Source organism: Leopardus geoffroyi, chromosome C1 (genome assembly GCF_018350155.1).
Source record: "Leopardus geoffroyi isolate Oge1 chromosome C1, O.geoffroyi_Oge1_pat1.0, whole genome shotgun sequence".
NCBI lineage: Eukaryota > Metazoa > Chordata > Mammalia > Carnivora > Felidae > Leopardus > Leopardus geoffroyi.
This window is the reverse complement of record NC_059328.1, coordinates 17,215,737-17,240,711: the sequence shown is the minus strand read 5'-3', so window position 1 is coordinate 17,240,711 and position 24,975 is coordinate 17,215,737. Positions and strand designations below refer to the sequence as shown.

General features: G+C 49.4%; 1 protein-coding gene across 2 annotated transcripts; it reads left to right on the top strand.

The window, feature by feature from the left end:
- Positions 1-1,530: 1,530 nt before the first annotated feature.
- Positions 1,531-20,035, top strand: HTR1D (5-hydroxytryptamine receptor 1D). 2 transcript variants are annotated; one of them, XM_045476092.1, is made up of 2 exons: positions 1,531-1,670; positions 17,494-20,035. In XM_045476092.1, the coding sequence occupies exon 2, from the start codon at positions 18,199-18,201 to the stop codon at positions 19,330-19,332; it is 1,134 nt and encodes a 377-aa protein (XP_045332048.1). In that variant the 5' UTR covers positions 1,531-1,670; positions 17,494-18,198; the 3' UTR covers positions 19,333-20,035. The 2 variants fall into 2 exon arrangements, with proteins under 2 accessions (XP_045332048.1, XP_045332049.1); XM_045476093.1 differs by lacking the exon at positions 1,531-1,670 and adding an exon at positions 5,007-6,708.
- The last annotated feature ends 4,940 nt before the right edge of the window (positions 20,036-24,975 follow it).

Sequence of the window (24,975 nt, the reverse complement as noted above, 5' to 3'; positions counted from 1 at the left end):
CTTCCTCTTCTAGGACGGTTTGACTTGGGGCAGCAGCACCTATTTTGGGAAATGCCTACATTTGGCATTGTTCCTTCTTCCTATTTTCTATTTGGGAAAAGAGCCCAGGACCTGAGTAGAGTAAAGGGAGTCTGAGGTGTGGCTGCCGATAACTTCTATCTGCCAGTGATTTACTCGCCTGGGATCTGCACTAAGACAAAAAGAACTTTTGCATTATTAACAATCATTGACCACAGCCTTCCAAAAAAGAGAGAGATTGAGAGAGATGGAGGTCCCTGGCCAATGATCAAATGGTAAACCAGGAGGGTGAGGTGTGGACAAAGCAGGGGAGGGCCAGGTGTGGAGACAGGAGGACAGAGAAGGACACTAGGAAGTCCAGAGGAACTGCTGATGGTTCGATGGGCCAGATGTCGAACGCCTGTGTGGGCTGCAAATAACCCAGAGGCAGCACTGCTGACCGCTCCCTATACCCCCCTAAGGAGACTTGGGGACAAAAACTGTTGCCAAGGACAGAGGTCATTCATCATAACAAAAGGGTCAATTCAAGAAGACATGACAATCCTAATGGTGGATGGATTACCTAATAACAAGGCTTCAAAATACGAAAAAGCCCAGAATTGGAAGGTCAGCTCCAGCCGGGCCGTGTGAAACCGGGACGGACGTGTCCAGGCTGTGCTTCTTCAGGGGACAGTTCTCCTTGCTCTCAAGTCTTCTCTCAGCCCTGGTTGTCTGGCACCGGGCGGATTCATCTCAGCACAGCAGGCGGGAGCGGCCCCCGCCTCTCCGACCTCAACTGCGATTCCTTTGGTCCCTCCCGAGGTCCTTGCCTCGGGTCGCTGCCTGGGAATGCCGGTTCCCCACATTTCTGCAGGGTCCACTCCCCGCCTCCTGCCTCTGCTCAGATGCCACTCTCCCAGCGAAGCGACCTCATCTCTCTCTCCCTTGCCTGCTTTATTTTCTGCCGTGCCGTTTATTCTACAAACATTTTCATGTTTTACTTATTACATGCATGTAAGCTCCATTGGGCCCACATCTGTTTTGTGCACTATGTCCCCCGTGCCTAGAACATGCCCGACACACAGATCACTAACTATTTGTTAAATGAAGAAGAAGAAAAAAAAAAAAAAAAATCCCACCAGGGATGAAGGCGCAAGACAGGCACGGCTGGGGGTCTCTGGGCGTGGCCCACCTCCCACCCGCCACTGCGGACCCAGTCCGCCCGCTCTCCTACAGGTGCGGGGCGGGACGTCAGGGGCGGGGCCGGCGCCCACCCACCCCTGTGGCTGGGCCGGGGGTGGCGGCGGGGGCTCGGAGCTCCCCGCCGGGCCGGGACTGCAAGGGGCAGAGCCTGCGGGCCGCGGGCGGGGGGCAGAGTGGGGAGCGAGCCTCGCGGGGGAGGAGCTGGGGGAGGGGAGCGAGGAGGAGCGGCGGGCGCGGTTAGCGGAGCGCGGAGCGCGAGCCGCAGGGCGCCGGCCGGGGCGGAGGGAGCTGGGGCCGCGAGGGCGCGGGCCGGACCGAGCCCCCGGGGGCGGCGGGGCGGGCGGCGCCGGGAGCTCGGCTGGGGTCGCGGCGGAGATGCGGCGGCCGCCGGCGGAGAGACGCGGCGCGAAGCGAGGAAGCAGGACCCGGGCGGGCGAGCCCGGGGTCCGCACCTGCGCGGCTGGGAGCGGGTAAGCGCTCGGAGCCGAGTGCCGCCCGGGGAGGGGCGCACCGGGGCCCTCGCGGCAGCCAGTCCGGCCGCGGCGGCCGTCCCGAGGGCGCTGGGGCGGGGAGAGGGCGCCGCGCCTCGGGGTCTCGGTGACCCCGCGCGGCCCCCTTCTTGGCGCCTTCGGACGGGAAGCGCGCGCGCGGGGCAGGTGGTCCCGGAGGACGAGTCCGACCCGCGCGGAGCGTCTGGGGGGCGCCGTCCGGGGCCCCGGGACGCAGGGGGGGGGGACCGAGACAGCGCCCGGAGGCGGCTGCGGGGTGCAGGCGCGCGTTCGGGGTGCCCCGCGCCGGGAAGAGATGGGTTGGGGCGGGGGGCGCGCCCCGGGGTCGGGGGCTGCGACGCCCCCGCGTGGCCCCGGGAGGCGGAGGGAAGCCGGGCGCTGCCCCCTGCCGGCCAGGGCGGCGTGCGATGCAGCGCGGGGCCGCTTCTTTCTGGAGGGGGAGTTGAATGAGCGAGCGTCCAGTGTGGAGCCTCGGTTGCCAGACCCGAAGCCCGGCAGGCCCTGACTTGCTTTGTGACCTTGGGCAGGTCACTGCCTCTCTTCGAACTTAAGTTTGCACATCTGCGCATCTTCTCCCACCCTGCAGGATCCGTGGGAATAAATGAGATGCTATAAGGATGCCTTTTTATAAACTGTAAAGTTCTATACAAATCCTAGCTAATCATGTAATGTCGGAACTGGAAGGGCGCAAAGAAATCTGCTTTGCTGCAGATGGGGAGAGTGGAGAATAAATCTTGCCCAAGGTCGCATTGCTTGGAAGAGGATATAAGACTAAAGTCCCCTGCCTCACCAGCTCTGGGGAAGGTCGAAGTTAAGAGCAGGTGCTCTCCATCAGATTGTCTGTATTAGCAAACCTGGCTTGGTTATTTACTAGCTGCCTGACCTTGGGGAAGTCCTGAACCTCTCTGAGCCGCGGTTTTCTCCCATGTGAAATGGGTTAAGAATGCAGCCTTCCAGGCTTGCCGTGCAAATCAAATGTGGTCTTTGCTCAGCACAGTACCTGGCCACAAGCAACAGCTCAGTCATTAGTGGCAATAATTGCTCTGGTCAAAGTCATCTCTCAGTCTCTTCCTTGAAATCAGCCTCCAGTGTTTGCTAATTGAGCACACATCACCAGTCTGTGCTGCCCTCTGGACTGCACAGCCACTGGCCGGGGTCTCAGCCTTCCTCACAACGACATGGAGGGACGCTTTACCGACAGCAGCAAGCAAGGCCTCTTGGGCAGCTGGGCCTTCTCCAGGCTTTGGTCCTGTCCAGCAAGTGGAGAGAAAAGTGGTATCCAGCTAGGATGCCGGCTAGAGGGTGACATAGGAGGGAGGGGCTGGCCAGCTGGACATGACTGGGCAGGGCACAGGGCCTCCTCTCCTCCCCATGGTGCCTAGTACAGGCCTGGAAATACAGCGTACTTTCTTAGAGTTTGTCAGTTACATGACGGGTAAATAATGAGGGTAAATTTACAGGGTGGTCCCTTTTCCCCAAGGCCCCAGATGGATGACAGTTCTTCATGAAGTGATGTGACTATAAGCGGAAATACAGGTCCTCAGAGCTGGGAGTTCCTGGGACCTGAGAGGTCCCTCTCATTGCAGATAGCTCCTGTCTGAGGCACACAGAGGGGCAGGGGTCTGCCAAGGTCACCAGTATCCTCCAGCAGGCTGAATTCTGCAGACGCCGTTCAGTCTTTAACTTTCTCAGCAGCAGATGACCCTGCCGACTGCACCTTTACTCTGGACACCCTCTCTTCTGGCTCCTGCAATTTAACACTGTCATACTTGCCCTTCTTCGTCTCTTGTTTTTGCAGGTTTATCTTCCTTTCTACAGCCATTAGCGGCTCTGCTCCCCCAGGCCCTCTGCTCTGCTCATACTAGACACTCTCCCTGGGTGATCTCATCCACCCCATTGGCTTTAGTTACCACCTCTGTGCATGTGACTCATAAAAGTTTGTCTCCAGCTCAGATCTCTCCTCAGGCTGTAGACCCATTTAGGTCTTATCAGCCTCACAGTGTTCTAGACCCTGGGGACATAGCGATGAGCTAGACAGAAGGTATGTTTTGGGAGTTGGTGGGGGGTGGAGGGGGGAGACAAGTAACAGATGAGCAGAAAATGCCAGATAGGTTCAAGTGCTAAAATGAGCATCAAGCAGGGTGATGTGATAGAGGAGGAGAACTACTTGATATTGGCTGGTCAAAGCTTTGCCGAAGAGGTGATACTTAAGTGTGGGGCGGGCAGCCGGTAAGAGATGAAGTCAGAGAGGTGGCTTGGGGGGCAGGCAACATAGGGCCTTGTAGGCCACGGTGAGGATTTCGGATTTTGTTCTGAGATGGGAGCCGTTGGAGAGTTTCAGACTGCAGAGAGGGGCTGCTGTGATTTCTCCAGGGCTCAGGTGGGCCTCACAAAGGAGTTCTGTATTGATTGCGAGCCTACTGCGCCACAGTCACTGGAGTGCGGAGGGAATAGGTAGCCCTTCAAGGAGCTTCTAGCCCAGGAGTGAGAGGCACAGACAAACCTGGAGTCAGGAGAGGGTTTAAAGGAGGGAGATTTTGCTTCTGCTTCATCAGAAAAGGCTTCCTGGAGGAAGCGGCTTTTGAGAAGGGCCTCAGAGAACAGAGAGCAGATTACATTAGGCATGCATGAAGGCAAGAGTGCTCTTCCATGCAGAGGGCAATCAGCCTGAACCAAGTGGCTCCAAATGTGTGGGGGGAAGTCAAGGGAGGGGAGACAGGACCTGTAGGAGAGTAAGAGGTGAGGCGAGGGAGGAAGTCTGGGCTGCTCAGAGCAAGATCCTGGGTCTGGCCACTTAAGCACTGTGTGACCTTGAGCTGATTGCATTACCTTTCTTAGCCTCAACGGGCTCACACTTGAAAGGGAAATATGAGGGAAGAGAAGGGAGAGGGAGGATGCCAAGTGCTAGGGATGAGTGGATGGGAACAGTATAACGGCTACCAAGGAGGAAACAGAAGGGGCTGGTGTGGATGAGAAAGAAGGTGGCTGTATTGAGTTTGGGACCTCCCAAACTCCCGTGACTGGTGGAAGGAGTGGACAAGTTTCAGCAAAAGGAAAGTGTTGAAGGTGCAGTGAGTGAGTGAAGTGTGCAGTTGATGAGTAGATGAGGGGTACCCCACACAGAGGGCACTGGGCTTCCTGACACATGTATACCACTCACCCCCTTCCTGAACTCAAGTCCTGCAGGGAGACAGGCAGTCAGCAAGTGAGCCCAGTGGGGTGGGGAGGAGGGAGTGATCAGTTCCATCTCTTGGGTCCAGAGAAATCTCCAGAGAGCGCAGAGGAGATGGGAGGAAGGGCATTCCAGGTAGAGGGAATAGCCTGGACAAAGCTTCAGAAGAGTGAGAACCACAGTGTTTTTGCAGGAAGAGGTTCCCAGCCATGCAGAGATGGGGCGTTCTGCTGAGTGCAGGTGAATAAGAGGAGGAGAGGAAGGGCTGGATTCTGGATGGGAAAGCAACAGGACGTGAATAAAAAGGAGTCAGGATGCAGGGAGGGCAAGGTTCTCTCAGTCCTGTGGAGCAGGTGTCGCTTGCTGATTGCATCTGTCCTCCAGTGCTCAGCTCCATAGCCACTTTCAGAGGGGCTCTCAGAGTTGTGGCAGGTTATCTGTCCCTCCTACATTCCCCGCGGCTCCCTTCATGCTCCGATGTCATCTCCATCATGTCTGTGGACCCGGGCTCCAGCAGGGTGTTCCTGGGGCCACCGCAAGTCTTCCCAGGGTCCACATATGTTGCTTATGCCAACACGTGGCGGGCTTTAAATAGATAGCTATTAAATGGATGAGGAAACAGGCTCAGAAAAACTTGCCCAAAGTCACAGAGCTAGTAAGTGGCAGAGCTGGGGAGCAAATCCAGTCTACCTGACTCTGAAGCTTGTGCTCCCAACACAGCTGTATTGTGCCTCCCAGCAGGGCGAACAGATGGTGAATAGCAGGTTTGGATCCTGTAAGCACTAACAAATTCAGTGTTTGATTTCTAGGAACTGAATTCCTGTTGTTCATATCTTGCTTATCCAGTCTGGAGAAGACAGCCTCTCGTTTGTCCTGAAAATGGTTTTACTCCATCAGCTCAGGTGTTCTCTGGGGACCCAGATGTGCAGCATGGGGGAGTGGCAGTTTGAGCTCCAGGACCCTGGGGTGCAGCCCTAAAGGTTTCTGGTAGAGTGTGGTCTGCCCCGCCAGTCTGCTCTGAGAATTACTCCCCTAGTATGGAAACTCAGATTGAGATGACTGGGAGATTTGAGGATGCCAAAAGCATATGGTGTGAAACGGCCACGAGAGCCACTAGATACTTCTGTCCTGAGTCTCAAGTTCCTGCTGCAAATGGGAGGCAACGGAAGGAGCTCTGACGGGAATCTGAAGACTTGATCTCTGCCTGTGACTCACTGTGTGCCCTTGGGCAAGTGTCTTACCCTCTCTGGGCCTCTCTCCCTGTCAGCACCATGAGGGAGTTGGACTAGAGGATTCCTGAGTCTTTCCCGCTCTGACGCTCAGATCTTTCTTAAACCCTAGAGCTGACGTCGCTCTCATCCCTTGCAGAACTCATTGTGGTGCAGGAAGCAACAGCATCACCTTGTCAGAAATGCCGAATCTCAGGTCCCGCTCTGGTCCCATGGAGTCAGGGCCTGCACTTTCCATACAGTCCCCAGGGAGTGCTTGTGCTCCTTCCAGCGTGAGATGTGCTGCAGTGGCTGTTTCTGCCCTCTCTCTGATCTGTGCTGCGAAGGCAGGCGGAGAGGTACGTGCTGAGGGTTGACGGCAGAGCTCATTCAGGTGGGAGTGATGGAGCCTGGCATAGAACACGTCCCCAACAAAGAGTTTGTGAGTGTGTGCAGGCGTGTTTGTGCAACGAAGGAGGGAGTGGAACTGACTCGTTCACCTTTCCTGAGCGGGGGAGCATGGAGACAGCAAGCTGGACTCCTATCCTAGATCTGCAGTCTCAGACCAGCCATGTCTCGGAGCCACAGTTCTCTGCCCTGGGAAATGGGAATAATACCAGTAAGACTGACTTCAGAGGTTGTGGTCGGCCTTAAATGAGTTGATAAAGGAGAAGTGCTTAAAACAGTGCCTGGCATATAACAAGCTCTTGATAACACTGGCCATCACTTTACTACTACTACCGGTCTCGCCCCCGCCCCCACAGCCCCGTGTTCCGCCCCAACCCTGCCCCTGGATTGTGCGGAGTTCCCAGAGGACCGAGATCCGAAATGACCCCTAGGGGGCGATATCACCCCTGTTGAGAACCCCTGGTTCTAGAGCACTGCCAGCCAATAGAAATAGAAAGCAAGCCAGATTGTATATACAAACCACATCTTCTTTATCCATTCATCAGGGGATGGACATTTAGGCTCTTCCATAAAATGCAATACTACTTGGCAATGAGAAAGCATGAAATCCTGCCATTTGCAGCAATGTGGATGGAATTGGAGGGTATTATGCTAAGTGAAATAAGTCAGAGAAAGACAGATATCATATGTTTTCATTTATATGTGGAACTTGAGAAACTTAACAGAAGACCATTGAGGAAGGGAAGGGGAAAAATGTAGGGAGGCAAACCATAAGAGACTCTTAAATACAGAGAACAAACTGAGGGTTGATGGGGGGTAGAGGGGGCGGGGGAAATGGGTGATGGGCATGGAGGAGGGCACCTGTTGGGATGAGCACAGGGTGTTGTATGTAAGCGATGAATCACAGGATCCTAACCCCCAAAACCAAGAGCACACTGTATACATTGTATGTTAGCCAACTTGACAATATATTATATTAAAAAAAAAAAAAGAAAGCCACAAAGTTCATTTTAGATTTAGAAAATTTAGAGGTAGCTGTGTTAAGAAAAAAGTGAAATTAATTTCAATCATATTTTATTTACTCAATAGGTCCAAAATATTATCATGCAACTGATATAAAAAAATTGTTAGTGAGATATTTTATTCTTTTTTTTAACTAACTCTTTGAAACTCAGTGTGTTTTGGGGTGCCTGGGTGGCTCAATAGGTTAAGTGACCAGCTCTTGATTTTGGCTCAGGTCATGATCTCAGAGTTTGTTGAGAGCCCATATAGGGTTCTGTGCTGACAGCGTGGAGCCTGCTTGGGATTCATTCTCTCTATCTCTCCCTTTTTCTCTCTCTCTGTCTCTCTCTCTGTCTCTCTCAAAATAAGTCAATAAACATTAAAAAAAGAAAAGGAAAATGACACTCAGTGTGTTTTACACTACAGCACATCTCAGTGGCCACCTTTAAAGCACTCAGTGGCCATGTGTGGCCAGGATTGGCTATTCTAGAGTTTCTCAGCACTGGCTCTCAATCCCAGCTGTGTCACATACTACCTGTGTGGCCTTAAGCCAGTCATTTTCACTTCTCTAGACCTCAGTTTTCTCATCTGTAAAATGGGCATACTAACTCTGCCCCAAGGGGTAGTTAGAGGCAGATGATGAGAGTTTATTTTATTTTATTTTATTTTATTTTTCAACGTTTATTTATTTTTGGGACAGAGAGAGACAGAGCATGAACGGCGGAGGGGCAGAGAGAGAGGGAGACACAGAATCGGAAACAGGCTCCAGGCTCTGAGCCATCAGCCCAGAGCCTGACGCGGGGCTCGAACTCACGGACCGCGAGATCGTGACCTGGCTGAAGTCGGACGCTTAACCGACTGCGCCACCCAGGCGCCCCGAGAGTTTAAAACCCCATTTGCCCACTTTCGCACAAGCATGGGAGAATCTAGTGAGTTGTCAACCAACCACAAAGGCAAGAGCCTTTATGTAACACACTTAATCTTCCAAGGTGGCCCCTTCCCTGCTGAAAGCTGGTAATAACCCAGTGCCAAGCTGAAAGTAGGAAGAGTCTGAGTTCTCATACTTCCCTGGCTATTGCAAAGGCCTGGAAAACAGGCTTCGCCTGCCATGGACTTTTTAAAGATAACCAACGATCACCCAGGCCAGAGGTTCTCAATCTCCTCGAAACATTTAGGGAGCTTGAAAAAATTACAGTGCCTGGGCTCTAGGTGGGGTAAGGACTGGACATTTGTATATATTTTTTTTTGACAGTATTTGTATGTTTTTAAAGCTCCCCTAGGAGATTCTAATGCACAGCCAGAGAATCTCTGATCTGATCCAACCCTCGCATTTTCAAGATGGAGAAACTGAGGCCCAGAGCAGGGACTCACTTATCTGAGGCCACAGAGAGTTCATGACAGAGCCAAGCAAAAGCTCAGGGCTCCCACCTCTCAAGCCAGGCTCTGTTCGCAGAGTCCATTCCTCACCAGTTCAGGGAGACTTTCATAAACAGGTATTGATCTCTTGCTCTGGGTCAGGTGTCAGGGCTGTAGGGGTTAAATAAGACATGGTCCCTGCACTCAAGGTCCGGTGATGGAGACAGTCCAGCATGGTAAGCACTATGTGGTGATCAACCAGAAGCAGGATATCTAACCCAAGCTGGGCTGGGGGGGAGGTTAGGGAAGGCCTTCTGGGGAGATACCAGAGCTTAGTCCTGAAGTGTGATTTGGGTTAGGCAACCAGAGGGGATACTTTCCAGGCAGAGGACACAACAGGGACAGAGGTTCAGAGCAGGAAACAGCACTGGGCACCCTGTGCCATGAAAACTACCAAATCTGTGCCACCAGAGTACAAAGGTCACAGCCAGCTGGGTCAGGAGATGATGCTGGAAATATAAATAAAGACCAATTCATAAAGGGTCTCTTAGACCAAGCTGTGAAGCTGGGACTGAATCCCAGGTGCTTTGGGAGCCACTAGACGATTGTAAAAGAGTGACATGGTCAAACTTTTAGTTAAAAGGAAGATTCTGAATGTGATATGGTAAGCGAATAGAGAGAAGCCAGGAGTGGCAGCAGGGAGACCATTTAAGCCAAAGAAGATGGTGGCCTGAAACAGGAGAGTGGTGGCAAGGGCAGAGAAGGGAGAAAAGAGCCAAGGCAGATTTAGGTTTATGCATTAGAATTTAGTTATTCAGCAAATGAGGGGACTATATCAGTCAGCTATTGCTGTGTAACAAACCATCCCCAAACTGAGGGGATTAAAAGGACATTTATTACTACGAGTCATGCATCTGGAGATTGGCTGATTTAATCTGAAATTGGCTGGGCACTTCTACTGGTTTAGCTGGGCTCACACATGCATCTGTTGGTCAGTTGAGGGGCTCTGTTCTAGGCTGGCTTTGGCTGGGGCAGTTGGCTGAAGTGGCTCTGCTTCATGTGTCTTCGCCTCCTCTCGGGACCAGTGGGCTCGCCCGTACATGTTCTCATGGCAATGGCAGAGTGCAAGTGGCAACATGCACAGCCTCTTCAAGACTAAATCTGAAACTGGCTCATTGTCATTTCTGCCTCATGCTGTTGACTATAGCTAGTCCATGCTGAATTCGGACTTGAGGGACAAGGAAATATACCCCTCCTTTTGACAGGGGAAGGTGGAGGCAGCACAGGGTAGTAGAAACACTGAGCTGAGCTGCGAGGGGTGCCAACCCTCGCTATGTGGTCCTGGACAAGGCACCTGCCTCTCTGGGCATCAGCAATCTCAGCTGATTAGATTGGATTGCATCATTTAAAATGTTCCTTCTAGGGTGCCTGGGTGGCTCAGTTGGTTATGACCTGGCTCGACTCAGGTCATGATCTCTCAGGTCTGTGAGTTTGAGCCCCACGTCGAGCTCTGTGCTGAAAGCTCCAAGCCTGCCTGGAGCCTGCTTCGGATTCTGTGTCCCTCTCTCCCTCTACCCCTTCCCCACACATACTCTGTCTCTCTCAAATGAATAAACATTTACAATTTTTAAAAAATAATAAAAATAAAATGTTCCTTCTAAATCATGTTTGCCAGTGGGGCGCCTGGGTGTCTCAGTCAGTTGAGTGTCCGACTTTGGCTCAAGTCATGATCTCACAGTTCATGAGTTCGAGCCCCGCGTCGGGCTCTGTGCTGACAGCTCGGAGCCTGGAGCCTGCTTCAAATTCTGTGTCTCCCTCTCTCTCTGCCCCTCCCCTACTCATACTCTGTCTCTCTCTCTGTCAAAAATAAATAAACATTAAAAAATATTTAAATCATGTTTGCCGGAGAGGGACTGTTAATTATAACTAACTGTAATTGATGGAGCATTTACTATATAGCTGGGCTTTCTGTTCGGCTCACTAATACATAACAGCAGTTTGAGCTTCGTATTGTTATTATCCCCATTTTCTTTCTTCCTTTCTCCCTCCCTTCTTTCCTTTAAAAGATTTTATTCTTAAGTAATCCCTGTACCCAGCGTAGGGCTCTGTACCCAACCCCGAGATCAGGAGTCGCACACTCCACCGATGGAGCCAGCCAGGCGCCCCTTGTCCCCATTTTCCACCTGAAGAAACAGCTCAGAGAAGTTAAGTGACAAGCCCAGGGTCTCCTTTTGACCCGTAGAACTGGTGGCTAAGGTTCTTAGGCACTTAGGCACTTAACCACTACTTTTTTTGGGTAAACGTTTTACAAAAACAAAAGTGCCCCAAACACACGTGTACAGCCTGATGAACTTTCAAAGATGAACACACCCAGCTGGAGAAATAGAACATGACCTTCATTCACCCAGAAGCCCTCTCGTGCTCCCTCCCAGTCACTGCATGCCCTTGCCTCAAGGGCAACACTCTCACATGACTTCCATCCGTGTAGGTCTGTTTTGCCTGTTCTTGAACTTGATGAAATTTGAATCACATGTGGTATCACAGTGTTGAGCATAAGAAGCTTCTTCTGTATGGTTGTGTGTAGGGGGCAGTTGGCATTCCTTCTCACTGATGTGTGATATTCTGCTGGATGGATATGCCACAATCATTTGTCCCTTCTTCCGCTGCTGTCTGTTTGGGTCGTTTTCAGTTTATGGCTGTTAAATAGTGCCTATGTGAACAATTCTTACACAAGTGTTTAGGCAGATGTACATGCATGTTTTTGTTAGTTCTAGAGCTGGGAGTGGAGGTTTTTGGTCAGTGGTTTAGCTATGTTTTATCTTCTACATTTTCCAGATTTTATAATTAGAGAAACGGGTGAAAGATTGACTCGCTCAAGATACTAATTAGAAGTCAAAACTTGCACTCAGCTGTAGATAGACAGATCCACACGCACGTACATACCCCTGTTAACACTTTTCTAGTCTTACCCACATACATTATTTCATGCTCCTGATGCCCCCCAGGAGGTAAAATTGATACTGTGATTTTACAGGGAAGGAAACTGAGGCTGAGGGAGGTCCCATGCCATAGAGAGAAGGAGACGATATAACAAATGTGGATGCGCTTTGTAAAATATAAAGCACTCTGGGGTGCCTGGGTGGGTCAGTCGATCAAGTGTCCGACTTCGGTTCGGGTCATGATCTCACGTTTCATGGGTTCGAGCCCCACATTGGGCTCTGTGCTGACAGCTCAGAGCCTGGAGCCTGCCTCAGATTCTGTGTTTCTCTCTCTCTCTCTCTCTCTCTCTCTCTCAAATAAATAAACATTAAAAAAAATAAAATGTAAAGCACTCTTCAGATTTGTGGAGAATGATTTCCCCATCCAGGGCTCATGCAGCCATACCGCACGGCTTTTAGAGAAAGATCAGACAACAATTTCTCTGGGGGGTATTTTTCCTACTGCAAGAAATCTTTATCACAGAACCCTGTTTTGTTTTGTTTTGTTTTGTTTTTCCTTACAAAAGGATGAGCCTGGCTTCTGAGGCTACATTAAACCCACATATCCTCTTGGTTTCTGGTAAGGTTTTATGACTCCGTTAAGATAAAGATCCTTCCGAAAGGGGAGGTGACTGATCTTCTGCAAACCGAATGAGCCCTGGGTAGGAAACCCTTGTTAAGACGGCTCCAAAGAGGCCCTGCTGGGGACCAGCCACTCTCTGGGCTTGTACCCTTCCCACTGAATCCACAGAGCAGTTCTGGGAGAAAGGTGCTATTACCCCAATTTACAGATGAAGAAGAAATCCCAGGAGGTGAAATGACTTGCCTCCATCTCACAGTTGGGATTATTTGGAGAGGAAGGAACCCAGAAATCCTGCTGGGGGCCTGTTGGACTGTTTCTCAGTCCATTTGAACTGCCTCAACTAGGAAAAGCATGAGCTGGTACAAACGAGGTTTCCTGGGTACAGAGGTCGCTCATGGACATCCAAGAATAGGAAGGAGTGCCATTGGGTCTGGAAGCTTCCTTTCTCCTCCTCTCTTGAGGTAGGTGGTTCTCCTTTCTCTGCTCTTTTCTCTGTTCCCTCCCTTCTGCCTCTGTCTGCAGACCTCTTTTCTTATTTACCACCGCTTTTCTGCAGCCCCCAAACCTGCCTTGGCCTCGGTCATGACAGTGGCCAGACATCAGCCTCAGGATCCTTAGCTTGAAGTTTGTTCCCCTTCCATCATCAATCCATTAACCTGCTCACGGTCTCTGCTGAATTCCCAGGAGAGAATCTGATTCGTCCATTTGGGGTCACATGTCACCCTGGTCCAATCAGCTGTGGGTAGAGGTGGTCTGTGGAGCAAGTTGAGAATGAGACTCTGGTTTCCACCACCGCCCCCGCCCCCCCCCCCCCCCCATCTCGCAGCAGAGACATTAGAGCTGGGGGTGTATGGTGTAGCTGGGGTCTGTGTAACTTGATTTCGGGGAGATGCTACTGGGCTGAGGGGAGTCCTCGCTGCTGCCATGATGGCTCCCGAGGGTGGGCAGGGGAGAAGCTCCCTAGTGTGGCTGGTAGTTCCGACAATGGCAGACATCACTCACCAAAATGGATATTGGTGGCTTATTGGACAGTGGACAGAAGACACCTTGTTGCCTGCAGACCTGAATGTACTCGGACGCATCATAGAGAAACCAGAGAACTCGTCATTCACTATGTCGGGCATTTGGATCCATGATCTTATCAGTTCTCCCCAAGCTCCTTTGAGGAATGGATTATCATCTCCATCACTGAGGCTGTGCAGGCCCAGAGAGCTTAAGTGACTTGTCCAGTGGCCATAGCAAGAAAATGGACAACAGGAATTGGAACCCGATCCTGCCTGACTTAAATGTATGCTTTTATTTTTTTTATTTTTTATTTTTTTCAACGTTTATTTATTTTTGGGACAGAGAGAGACAGAGCATGAACAGGGGAGGGGCAGAGAGAGAGGGAGACACAGAATCGGAAACAGGCTCCAGGCTCTGAGCCATCAGCCCAGAGCCCGACGCGGGGCTCGAACTCACGGACCCGAGATCGTGACCTGGCTGAAGTCGGACGCTTAACCGACTGCGCCACCCAGGCGCCCCTTAAATGTATGCTTTTAGCCATTGCCTGCCATCTTTGTCATCCTCATTACATTTGTTCAGGTCTCCACAATTTAATGCACATCATGTACATGATCTTATTGGAAGTACTAAACACCCTTTGGGGCAGGATAGCCATGCTTATGTTTCCATTTTACCAAGGAAGAAATTGAGGGTCAAAGGAAAGTCGTGACTTGCCCTTGGTTACCTGCTGGTGGGTGGCAGAGCTGGGACCAGAACCCAGAACTTCTGGATTCAAATGTATCAACAGGTATTAATGTATCAAAATATATCAGTGCTACTCTTGGTAGTAGGGTTCTTTTTGGTTTTTTTACAATGTACAAAACTGATTAAGAAAAATTACAAATCTATCATTCCCTACAAAAGAGTATATCTAAAATATACCTACAGTTCAAAGAATAATAATAAACGTCTATGTACCTACCACCGCCTTAAGAAATAGAACATCACTGATACCTTTAAAAACCCTCCACCATCATATTCCTGCATTTTCTCCCCTCCAGGGGTGACCACCATCCTGGATTTTATATTTAATATTTCCTTGCTTTTCCTTATGGCTTTGCCACATATATTTGTATCTCTAGACAGTGTGTTTCTTCTTACGTGTTTTTGGCTTTGGCACTAAGTGTTGGTGAGACGCACCCACTTTGACGCATGCAGCTTTGGTTTACTTAGGTTTGCTTCTCCGTGGTACTTTCGGAGGAAAACGCCACGTTCTACCACTCTGCTGTGGATGGACGTTGGGCGGTTTCTAGTTGTTCGTTCTAATCAACGCCACCGTGACCATTCTTGTTCCTCTCTGCTGGTGAACACAGAGAACAGTGTCTCTGCTGTGTGTAAATTACTGGGTGGTGAGGTAATCATTGCATCTTTTGCCTTATGAGATAATATCAGATTGTTTGCTAACGAGGTTCCTCCACTTCACGCTCTACTAGTGGTAGGTGACAATTCCTGTTGGTCCACACCCTCACAAATGACGTGACATGACCGATTCAAAATGTTTTACCTATTGGCTAAGTGAATATGGTATCTCACTGTTTTTGTTTTTTGTTTTTTAAGTTTATGTCTTTATTTTGAGAGACAGAGCATAAGCAGGGGAGGGGCAGAGAGAGAGGGAGAGAGAGAGAATCCCAAGCAGGCTCCGCACTGTCAGCACAGAGCCTGACTCAGGGCTTGAACTCACAAACAGTGGGATGGTGACCTGAGCCAAAATCAAGAGTCAGACACTTAACCAACTGAGCCACCCAAGTGCCCCCTCACTGTTGTTTTAATTTGCTTTAATTTGTTTTAACCAGTTTCACTCCTGGAAGCACATCTATTATTTGCAGTGCGATAGGAGAGGTAGTTGTTTATAGAGCTACAGTCTTTGTCTCCAAAGGTGGCTGGGTTATGGGAAATGCCCCCAACTTTCTCTAGGGTAGGGAAGGACAGCAGGCAGGAGAGGAGGGAGAAAGCCTCAGAATCGTGTGGCTTCCCTCAGAATTCCAGCCCAGAATTCCTAACCCTAACCAAGGTAAGCCACCCTGTCCTTCCCAAGATGTCACCCACTAGCCTCCCAGGCCTTTCTGAGCCCACGCCTTTCACGGAATGAGGTCATTGGAATGCCTGAAACGCAAGGAGTGACTGCATGGGTTTGTGGGGGCAAGCATATAGTCTTTCGTGAGAAAAGACTGCACCGAGTCTGTCTGGAAAGGAGAAGATTCCAAAGAATCCAACCCAACTTCACATTTTCCATGTGAACCAAAGTGGGAGAAAAACCAGAGGCTTTTGAGGTGGAGCACAGAGCGAGAGGGGTCAGGAGAGGCCATCATTTTCACCTATCATCGTGAGGCCCCAAACCAGTTTCACTCCTGGAAGCACATGTGCCTTAAGGCTTTTTCTTCCTGATCAAGGCAGCGTGAAGAAGGATGGAAATTTCAAGAGTGGCTCTGGACCCAGTTTTTCCACTTCCACCTGAGTGACCTTGGACAGTTATGTCACCTCTGTGAGTGTGGTCAGCTCATTTGTAAGGTGGGGGCCACACTGCCCACGTCACAGGGGTGACTCTTGGCCCCAGGGCCAGCTCCATGCCTGGAACATGGCAAGAGCTCTATGGAAGACATAATAATAATACCCTTCAAACTTTGAGAATGTTTTTGAGCAGGTGGTTTAAGATTGGTTTTCTTAAATTGAGACTGTTTCCCCACCTCTATGAAGATATTTAAAAAAAATTTTTTTTTAAATATTTGTTATTTTGAAAGAGAGAGAGAGACAGAGTGCATACAGGGGAGAGGCAGAGAGAGAGGGAGACACAGAATCTGAAGCAGGCTCCAGGCTCTGAGCTGTCACCACAGAGCCTGACGTGGGGCTAGAACTCACGGACTGTGAGATCATGCCCTGAGCCGAAGTCGGACGCTCAACTGACTGAGCCACCCAGGTGCCCCGGTACTGTTCTTGGTAACCCTGTATATCAGGGGCTACCCACGGGCCCCACAGACTTCAGCTGGGCTCATGCCAGAGATGGGACTCGTACAGAGCGGGCTCTGGTTTCTCTCACCCTGATCACTGATTCAGGGTCCCAACCTCCAAGAACCCCACATCTCTAAAAACTGAAACTCAGATTCAAGCCCAGAGGGGCACAGAGGAGAAAATGAGTCTTTAAGGTTTTTTGTGGCCAAACTGCCAGTTTCCATTTAGAAAGCTGACTACATTTTCTGGATTTGAACTTTCACTGTGAAAAAATGCTTAAGGTTTTATTTTTTTTTTTATTTTTTTATTTTTTTGCAATTAACCTCTTCACTAACCAAAAGGTGTTTCTGTTTTTGCTTTTTTTGTTTGCTTTAAGAATCATGCATGCTCAGGGGTGCCTGGGTGGCTCAGTTGGTTGAGCATCTGGCTTCAGCTCAGGTCATGATCTCGTAGTTGACGAGTTCGAGCCCCACGTTGGGCTCTGTGCTGACAGCTCGGAGCCTGGAGCCTGCTTCAGATTCTGTGTCTCCCTTTCTTTCTGCCCCTCCCCTCCTCATGCTCTGTCTCTCTCTGTCTCAAAAATAAACAAACATTTAAGAAAAAAAGCATCATGCATGCTCATTCTAGGAAATTTGGAAAATTTTTATGAATAGAAGAAAGGTCACCTCCCCCTCCCCAATTCCTAGAGAAAAACATTATAAAAATGTGGTATCTTTCCTGGTGACCCTTTTTTCTTTTCTTTTCTTTTCTTTTCTTTTCTTTTCTTTTCTTTTCTTTTCTTTTCTCTTCTTTTCTTTTCTCTTCTTTTCCTGTGTGTGGAGTTATTTTGTTTACTTTTCAGATTCATAATTTACAAAGCTGATTTCATGTATTTATAACAAGCCTGTGATGCTTCCAACAGCTCTGTCCCCTCTGGGAATTGTGGGGGTGGGGCGCATTGCCCTCTCCCGTATTCTCCCTACACTTCTGACAATGCCAGTGTCACTGCACCATTGCCAGCACTAAGCAGTATGCTTTTAAACTTACGGTTAATCTCAAGTGTCTACATTGTCCTTCTAAAACCTCTTTCCTCTTTTTCTTTTTTAAGCCCTAGAGCTCTGAACATGTGCCCCTGTCGATGAACCCACAGTGATCTGTGTGTGTTGCCTTCTCCCAGCTCATGCACACTTCAGGTCTTGGTAACCAGAATGTTTTGTCTATTCAGGCTCAAACCGATCACTGGGACAGGAACCGATGTTAAGTGCCACATGATGTGTCAAGATGAACCTGGGGAAACGGTGAGCTATTGACTGGACTGTTTTTCTGAATCTGCTGGTACTTCTTTTAAAAGTTTTAAAAGCTCCCCAGAGGAAACCTGAAACCCAGACTCTTCTCAGAATAGGATGGGGGAAATTCTGAAGTTTTCATTAAACACATTTATCCCTCAAGCTTTGGAAGGAGCCAAAATGCCAAAAGCAAGAGTCCCAAAGCATTGCCCACACTGGTGTATGATATTCTGATAAGTGTCTAACAAATTCAGCACATGTCCCCTGGGCTTGACCATTTGCTGGACAAACTTCCAGAATAGTGAGACATCTTGGGATTCATCCCATTTAGGAAAGACCTTTAACTACCAGCTGTCGTCTCAATGTTCTTCAAATAGTCAAGTCTTCTTGAGGTCCTATCACTGTGGTCTGTTCTGATGGAAGGTCCCCACCAGCGTGCAACAGAAGGATGACCTTGCTCTGTAAGCAGGACAACTGTGAAAGGAGCTGGGGGTGTCAAAGTCTGTGGGAAGAGAGAGCCACCTAGAATGTCCCTGCCAAACCAGTCACTGAAAGACCTTCTCCAGGAGGCCTCTAACAGATCCCTGAATGCTACAGAAACCCCAGAGACGTGGGGTCCAGGGACACTCCGGGCCCTCAAGATCTCTCTTGCTCTGCTCCTTTCCATCATCACACTGGCCACCGTCCTTTCCAACGCCTTTGTGCTTACCACCATCTTCCTCACCAGGAAGCTCCACACCCCAGCTAACTATCTCATCGGCTCCTTGGCCATGACGGACCTCTTAGTCTCCATCTTGGTCATGCCCGTCAGCATCGCCTATACCATCACCCACACCTGGAGCTTTGGCCAGATCCTGTGTGACATCTGGCTGTCTTCTGATATCACGTGCTGCACGGCCTCCATCCTGCATCTCTGTGCCATTGCCCTGGACAGGTACTGGGCCATCACTGACGCCCTGCAGTATAGTAAACGCCGGACAGCAGGCCGCGCGGCCGCCATGATTGCCACCGTCTGGGTCATCTCCATCTGTATCTCCATCCCGCCACTCTTCTGGCGGCAGGCCAAAACTCACGAGGAGATGTCAGACTGCCTGGTGAACACGTCTCAGCTCTCCTACACCATCTACTCCACGTGTGGGGCCTTCTACATCCCTTCGGTGTTGCTCATCCTCCTCTATGGCCGCATCTACGTGGCCGCCCGGAACCGCATCCTGAATCCACCTTCACTCTATGGGAAGCGCTTCACCACGGCCCATCTCATCACGGGCTCTGCGGGGTCCTTGCTCTGCTCCCTCAGCTCCAGCCTCCATGAGGGGCATTCCCATGCGGCTGGCTCCCCTCTCTTTTTCAACCACGTGAAAATCAAGCTGGCTGATAGTGTCCTGGAGCGGAAGAGGATTAACGCCGCCCGAGAGAGGAAAGCCACCAAAACCCTGGGGATCATTCTGGGGGCCTTTATCATCTGCTGGCTGCCCTTCTTTGTTGCATCTCTGGTCCTTCCCATCTGCCGGGACTCCTGCTGGCTCCACCCAGCGCTCTTTGACTTCTTCACCTGGCTAGGCTATTTAAACTCCCTCATCAATCCAATAATATATACTGCGTTTAACAAAGAGTTTCGGCAAGCATTTCAGAAAGTGGTCCATTTCCGGAAAGCCTCCTAGTCTTATTTGGTGGTGACTCTTGTTATCTTTTGTGACCTGTAACCCAACTGGAATTGTCTTGTTTGTTTCTCCAGAGATTTGGGCCAATCCTGGGCTCTTGGGTTTTGGTTCCATCAATAGAATTGTTCGGCGTTCTCTTCCTCCTGTTGTCTTCTTGATTTCGGTGCCACCAAAAGCTTTGTGAAGGGGGACAAGACCGGAGATTCCACTTATTATTCCAATATTTTCACAGCTCCTCCATGTTGGAAGAAATGCGACCCACAGGATTCCCCGTTGATTCGATTCAGAGGGGAAGCTGACTCTGTAGAAAGATCCCAGGTACAAATGGGAGGCTTTCTGGTTTACCTAAGTTTTGTATGGAGCTCAATGTAGGGTAGATGAGGTGAATGACCTGAGCCGAAAGAGACTTGGGAGTCAGGATGGAGGCATCTCCATTCCATATGGAGCCTTGATTGGAAAATAACACCCAGATCAACTGCCATGTATCCTCCCTCCTTCCCCAGTATCTCTGTACCACCTTAATGTTCTGAAAAGTTAAAGACCACAATCACCCTCCGTGAAGTAGATCGACAGGCTTTGGACCCACTAAGCTTTGAGTGGGACACCATTCTGAATTTTGTTTTCTGAATTATTTTTTTACATCCTGTTCTCATCAGAGATCTTAAGATGTTGAGTCTTGTCGAATAAAAAGCATGAGACGTCATGGTCAGTAAAGTCTTTGGGTAATCTCCCCCCTCTCCCTGGATGGAGAAGCCTTTCAGTTCACTTCAGTCTCCCGTATTTATTGAGCACCTACCACAGGCCAGGCCCTGTGCCAAAATCCTGGCATCTGTTATCTCAGTAGAGCCTCATCACAATGAGAGCCAGTCTCACATGATGATTAAAGCTGAGGGTCTGATGCCTCAGTTCAAATCCAAGTACTACCAATTTCTAGCAAGGTGGCCTTGGACAAGTTTCTTAATCCTTCTTTGCCTCACTTTCTTCAACTGTAAAATGGGAATCAGAATAGGCATGTGACTGTATAAAAATAATAGGCACAATTTATTGAGTGCCTACAATGCCCTTTGTGCACATTTTCTTGTTTGCGCTTCAGCCCCATTTTATAGATGCAGTAAAGAAATGTTCATGTTGTTAGAGAAGATTTCATAAAGAGGGGACACTTCAGCAGACTCCCAAAAGATGGGCCCTTGTGGAATAGGAGGCTAAGGAAGGGGAGATGTGATGAGGCCTCTCGGGAGAGATAGAGCAAAGGAAGGTAGGACGGTCACACCAAGTGGAGGAAAGAACAAGAACAAAAACGGGAGGTCTGTCCTGCTCAATGGAGTCTCTGGGCTCAGAGAGAAAAATGAGAGCCAGGGATACGGGATATCAGGAAGGAGGGAAAAGAAGGATGCCAAAATGGGGTGGGGGAGGCACACAGAGACGTCTTGTGCTGACCTTGAAAGTTCTTGCTGGACACCTCACAATGTGCTCCCTGGACCCTCTGCATTCTATACAGGGAGCTTGTTAACACTGGGTTCCTGGCCCCCAACTTAGACCCATTAAATCAGATCTCTGGCAGTGAGGCCTAGGAATCTGCATTTTAAATAAGCCTCTCGTTCACTTCTTGCAGTAGATGGTTTCTATCTCTCTAACGTTTGGGAACCACTATGTTAGCGTATTGCTCCCCCTGTGAGGGTCCTCCCTGAGCCCAGAAACACACCTTTAGCATGCTCATTGCTCTCCTCTACACCTAGCATGTCCTCCCCTACCTTCCTTTAAGGCTCTGCTCTTTCCCATCTCCTCCATCTTACATTGGGACATCTTCCTGATCTGGGAAACATCAGGAATTCAGAGACTGAACAGGAAGTATAGCTCAGTATTTTAGCTCAGTGGACATAGCCTTGAAGTCAGAAACAGCCAGCATTGAATCCTAGTTCTGCCGTTTATCAGCTGTGTGATCTAGGGCAAGTCACCTAACCTCTCTGTGTTCCAATTTGTTCATCTATTAAGTGGGGTTGTCAGTATCTGAGCCACAAGGTTTTTGTAGGGATTAAATGAGGTGATAATTATAAAATGCTTTGCACAGGGGCACCTTGGTGGCTCAGTTGGTTAAGGGTCCAACTCTTGATTTTGGCTCAGGTCATGATCTCACAGTGTGTGAGATGGAGCCCTGCGTCGGGCTCTGCACTGACAGTGTGGAAGCTGCTTGGGATTCTCTCTCTCCCTCTCTCTCTCTCTCTCCCTCCCTTCCCTTCCCCTGTTCACACCCTGTTTCTCATCCTCTCTCTCTCTCAAAAAAAAAAAAAATGCTTTGCACAGTGTCTGGTACATAAATGCTCGGTAAAATGTCATCTATTACTGTTTGAGAGCTTTGAGCCAGTTACCAACAAAGCTGAAAAGCCACCTACTCAGAGGCCTTCCCTGACTATCTAGAACAGAAGTTTGATAAACCTTCTAAAACATGGCTTTATTGAGACATAACTCATACACCAAATAATTCACCCAATGAAAGTATGCAATCCAATGACCTTTAGTATATTCACAGAGTTCTAGAACCATCAACGCCACAATTCATTACGCCCCAAAGAAACCCTGTACCCTTTAGCCAACACTCCCTGGCCTCCCTGGCCCGAGACAATCACTAACTCGTTGTCTCTCTCTATAGATGGCCTCTTCTGCACATGTCACACACGGGGAATCACACAATCTGTGCTCTTTCATGAGTGGCTTTTTGTTTGTTTGCTTTTGAGAGACAGCTAAACAGAGCATGAGCGGGGGAGGGGCAGAGACAGAGGGAGACACAGAATCCGAAGCAGGCTCCAGGCTCTGAGCTGTCAGCATGGAGCCCGACGCAGGGCTCGAACTCACGAACCACAGCCGGACGCTTAACCGACTGAGCCACCCAGGCACCCCTGTGGCTGGCATCTTTCATTTGATGTAGTGTTTTCACAGCTCACCCATGTTGTAGCAAGTGTCACTGTTACATTTCTTTTTATTGTCAGCTAATATTCAATTGTATGGCTATGGCAAATTTTACCTATTCATTCATCCATTGATGAGCATGTGAGTTGTTTCTCCCTTTTTCCATTATGATCAATGCTGCTATGAATATTCTTGTACAGATTTTTGTGTGGAGACGGGCTTTCATTTCTCTTGGGCACACACCCCGGGCTAGGATTGCTGGGTCCTATGGTAACTCCGTGTTCGCACTTTTGAGGAACTGCCCGACTGTTTTCCAAAGTGGTCGCACCATTTTACATTCCCATTAGCATGAGGCTGCAATTTGTCCACATCCAACTGGTACTTGGGATGGTCCATCTTTCTGATGATAGCCATCCTAGTGGGTGTGAAGTGACAGCTCATTGGGAAGGCAAACTCTTTAAGGGCCAGATAGTGGTTTCATCTTTGCAGTTCATATCATCTCTGTTGCAATTACTCATCTCTGCCACTGTGGCATGAAGGCAGCCACAGGCGATATGTAAGTAGGCAAGCTTGGCTGTATTCCAATACAATTTTATTTACTAAAATAGATGCCTGCTAACAGGCTGTAGTTTGCAGATCTAAAAAAAGAGCAGACACCTTTCCCCGCATCTACTTGGTCATTCTCCAACCCCTTCTCTGGCTTTGTTGTTTGTTTGTTTGTTTTTTAATTTTTTAATGTTTACTTATTTTTCAGAGAAAGAGACAGAGCATGAGCGGGGGAGGGGCAGAGAAAGAGGGACACACAGAATCTGAAGCAGGCTCCAGGCCCTGAGCTGTCAGCACAGAGCCCGATGCGGGGCTCGAACTCACAAACCGCAAAATCACGACCTGAGCCGAAGTTGGGCGCTTAACCCAGTGAGCCACCCAGGCGCCCCCCTGGCTTTGTTTTTTTAATTATACTTCTTACTAATGATGACGTGTATATGGTAGTTCTTGCTTATTTTCTGTCTGGCACCTCGAGAGTGTCAACTTCTTCAGGATGGGGATCTTATTTGTCATATTCACTGTTTGATCCTCGGTACATCATAGTGCCTGGCACAAAATACATACTCAATAAACATTTGTTTGAATGAGTGAATGAGTGAATGGAACACCATTTCCAGGTTTACAAATGAATTATACTCAAAGTCTTCATCTTTAAAATTTTAAGAGAAGGATGGAGTGCTTGGGTGGCTCAGTCAGTCGAGCGTCTGACTCTTGATTTCAGCTCAGGTCATGATCTCAGGGTTCGTGGGATTGAGCCCCGCATCAGGCTCTGAGCTGACAGCACAGAGCCTGATTAGGACTCTCTCTCTGTCTCTCTCCTTCTGCCCCTCCTCAGTACGTACTCTGTCTGTCGCTCTCTCTCTCTCTTTCTTGCTTTCTCTCAAAATAAATAAATAAACATTTTTAAAAATTGATAACATTTTAAGAGAAAGTGACTGGCCCTGTGGCTGGAACCTCACAAGTCATGAGATTTGGTGTCAGGTAGACCTAGGTCAGACTCAGAGCAGTTCTGTCCTGAGTGTAGCTGATGCAAGAGGTGAGTGAGGAGGCCGGGTGACCCCAGTGTCTCCAAGGAGCCACGACTAGGGCTGACCCCTAGCCTGCATTCAGCCCGGCCCCTCTGTCCTTTTGTTCAGATAACCCTTCCTCCAGAGTCTCTACACAGTTACAGTCAAAGGACAGGCCAGCATAGGAGAAAGATCAGCTGTTTTCTGACCTTCCTTATTTTTACCTGAAAGCTGCCCTTTTGGGTATTATGCCTGGAGAACTGCACACTAGTTAGGCCACATGAAGGTCAAAATAAAAATAAACTTGTTTCCCATGACCATACCGGAAACCTGTATTTGAGGCCTTTCTCCTCCACTCCTCTCCCTCCCCCAACATCCCTGTCATGCTCCTAATTCTTTCACACTTAGTCACAAACACACATCTAGCATGATAGTGATGATGCTGGGGGAGAGCCGAGCCTTGGCTAGGAGGGGACTCTGCTCATTTCTGATTGAAGCAAGTGGGGCCGGTGCCCACCCAACAGCTGATCCTGCTTCCTCGCAGAACCCCGAATCACTTCCAATGGGAAAGTACCCAGCCCCCCAGGAGGCGAATCCTCATTGGTTTAAGCAGTTGGGGTATTTCCATTCCCTTTGCTAGGGATTGGTCAAGGGATAGACATGTGAGCTAGTACTTGCAATGAGATGTAAGTAGGAAGACCAACCAGTCGGTTTCGCCCAGGACTAAGGGGGTTCCCAGGACTTGCAAATTTCAGAACAAGCCGCAAAAGTACCAGGCAAACCAGAACAAGTTGGTCATGCAAGATGTAAGGGGAAACCAGCTGGGAGCTTTGGGAAAGATGCCTCTTGCAGGAAAAGAGAGACAGGAAAGGAAAAAAAGTTCCTCCTGCTTGGGAGTAGTCCTGTGAGGATGGGAAGCTTGGTACTTTACAGATATTTTCTTATTTAATCTTCAGATCAGCCCTGGGAGAATCCAAGGGACTGTTATACCCCCAGCCATTCTGTGATCCTGTAGGAAAATGTCACTGATGCCCTGAGGATGACGGAGGGGAAAGACCAAAACCAGTTCCTTGACCACATCGCTGAGCCACTGAAGCATCCCTGGGATAAGTGAGCAGTAACAAGCCTTATGGTTTAAATACTGTTGGCTGGATTTTTTCTGCTACTCGATGCTGAACACGTCCTG

Excerpts from the sequence above, each read along its gene's own strand:
- HTR1D (XM_045476092.1), top strand. The coding sequence starts at position 18,199 with ATGTCCCTGCCAAACCAGTCACTGAAAGACCTTCTCCAGGAGGCCTCT.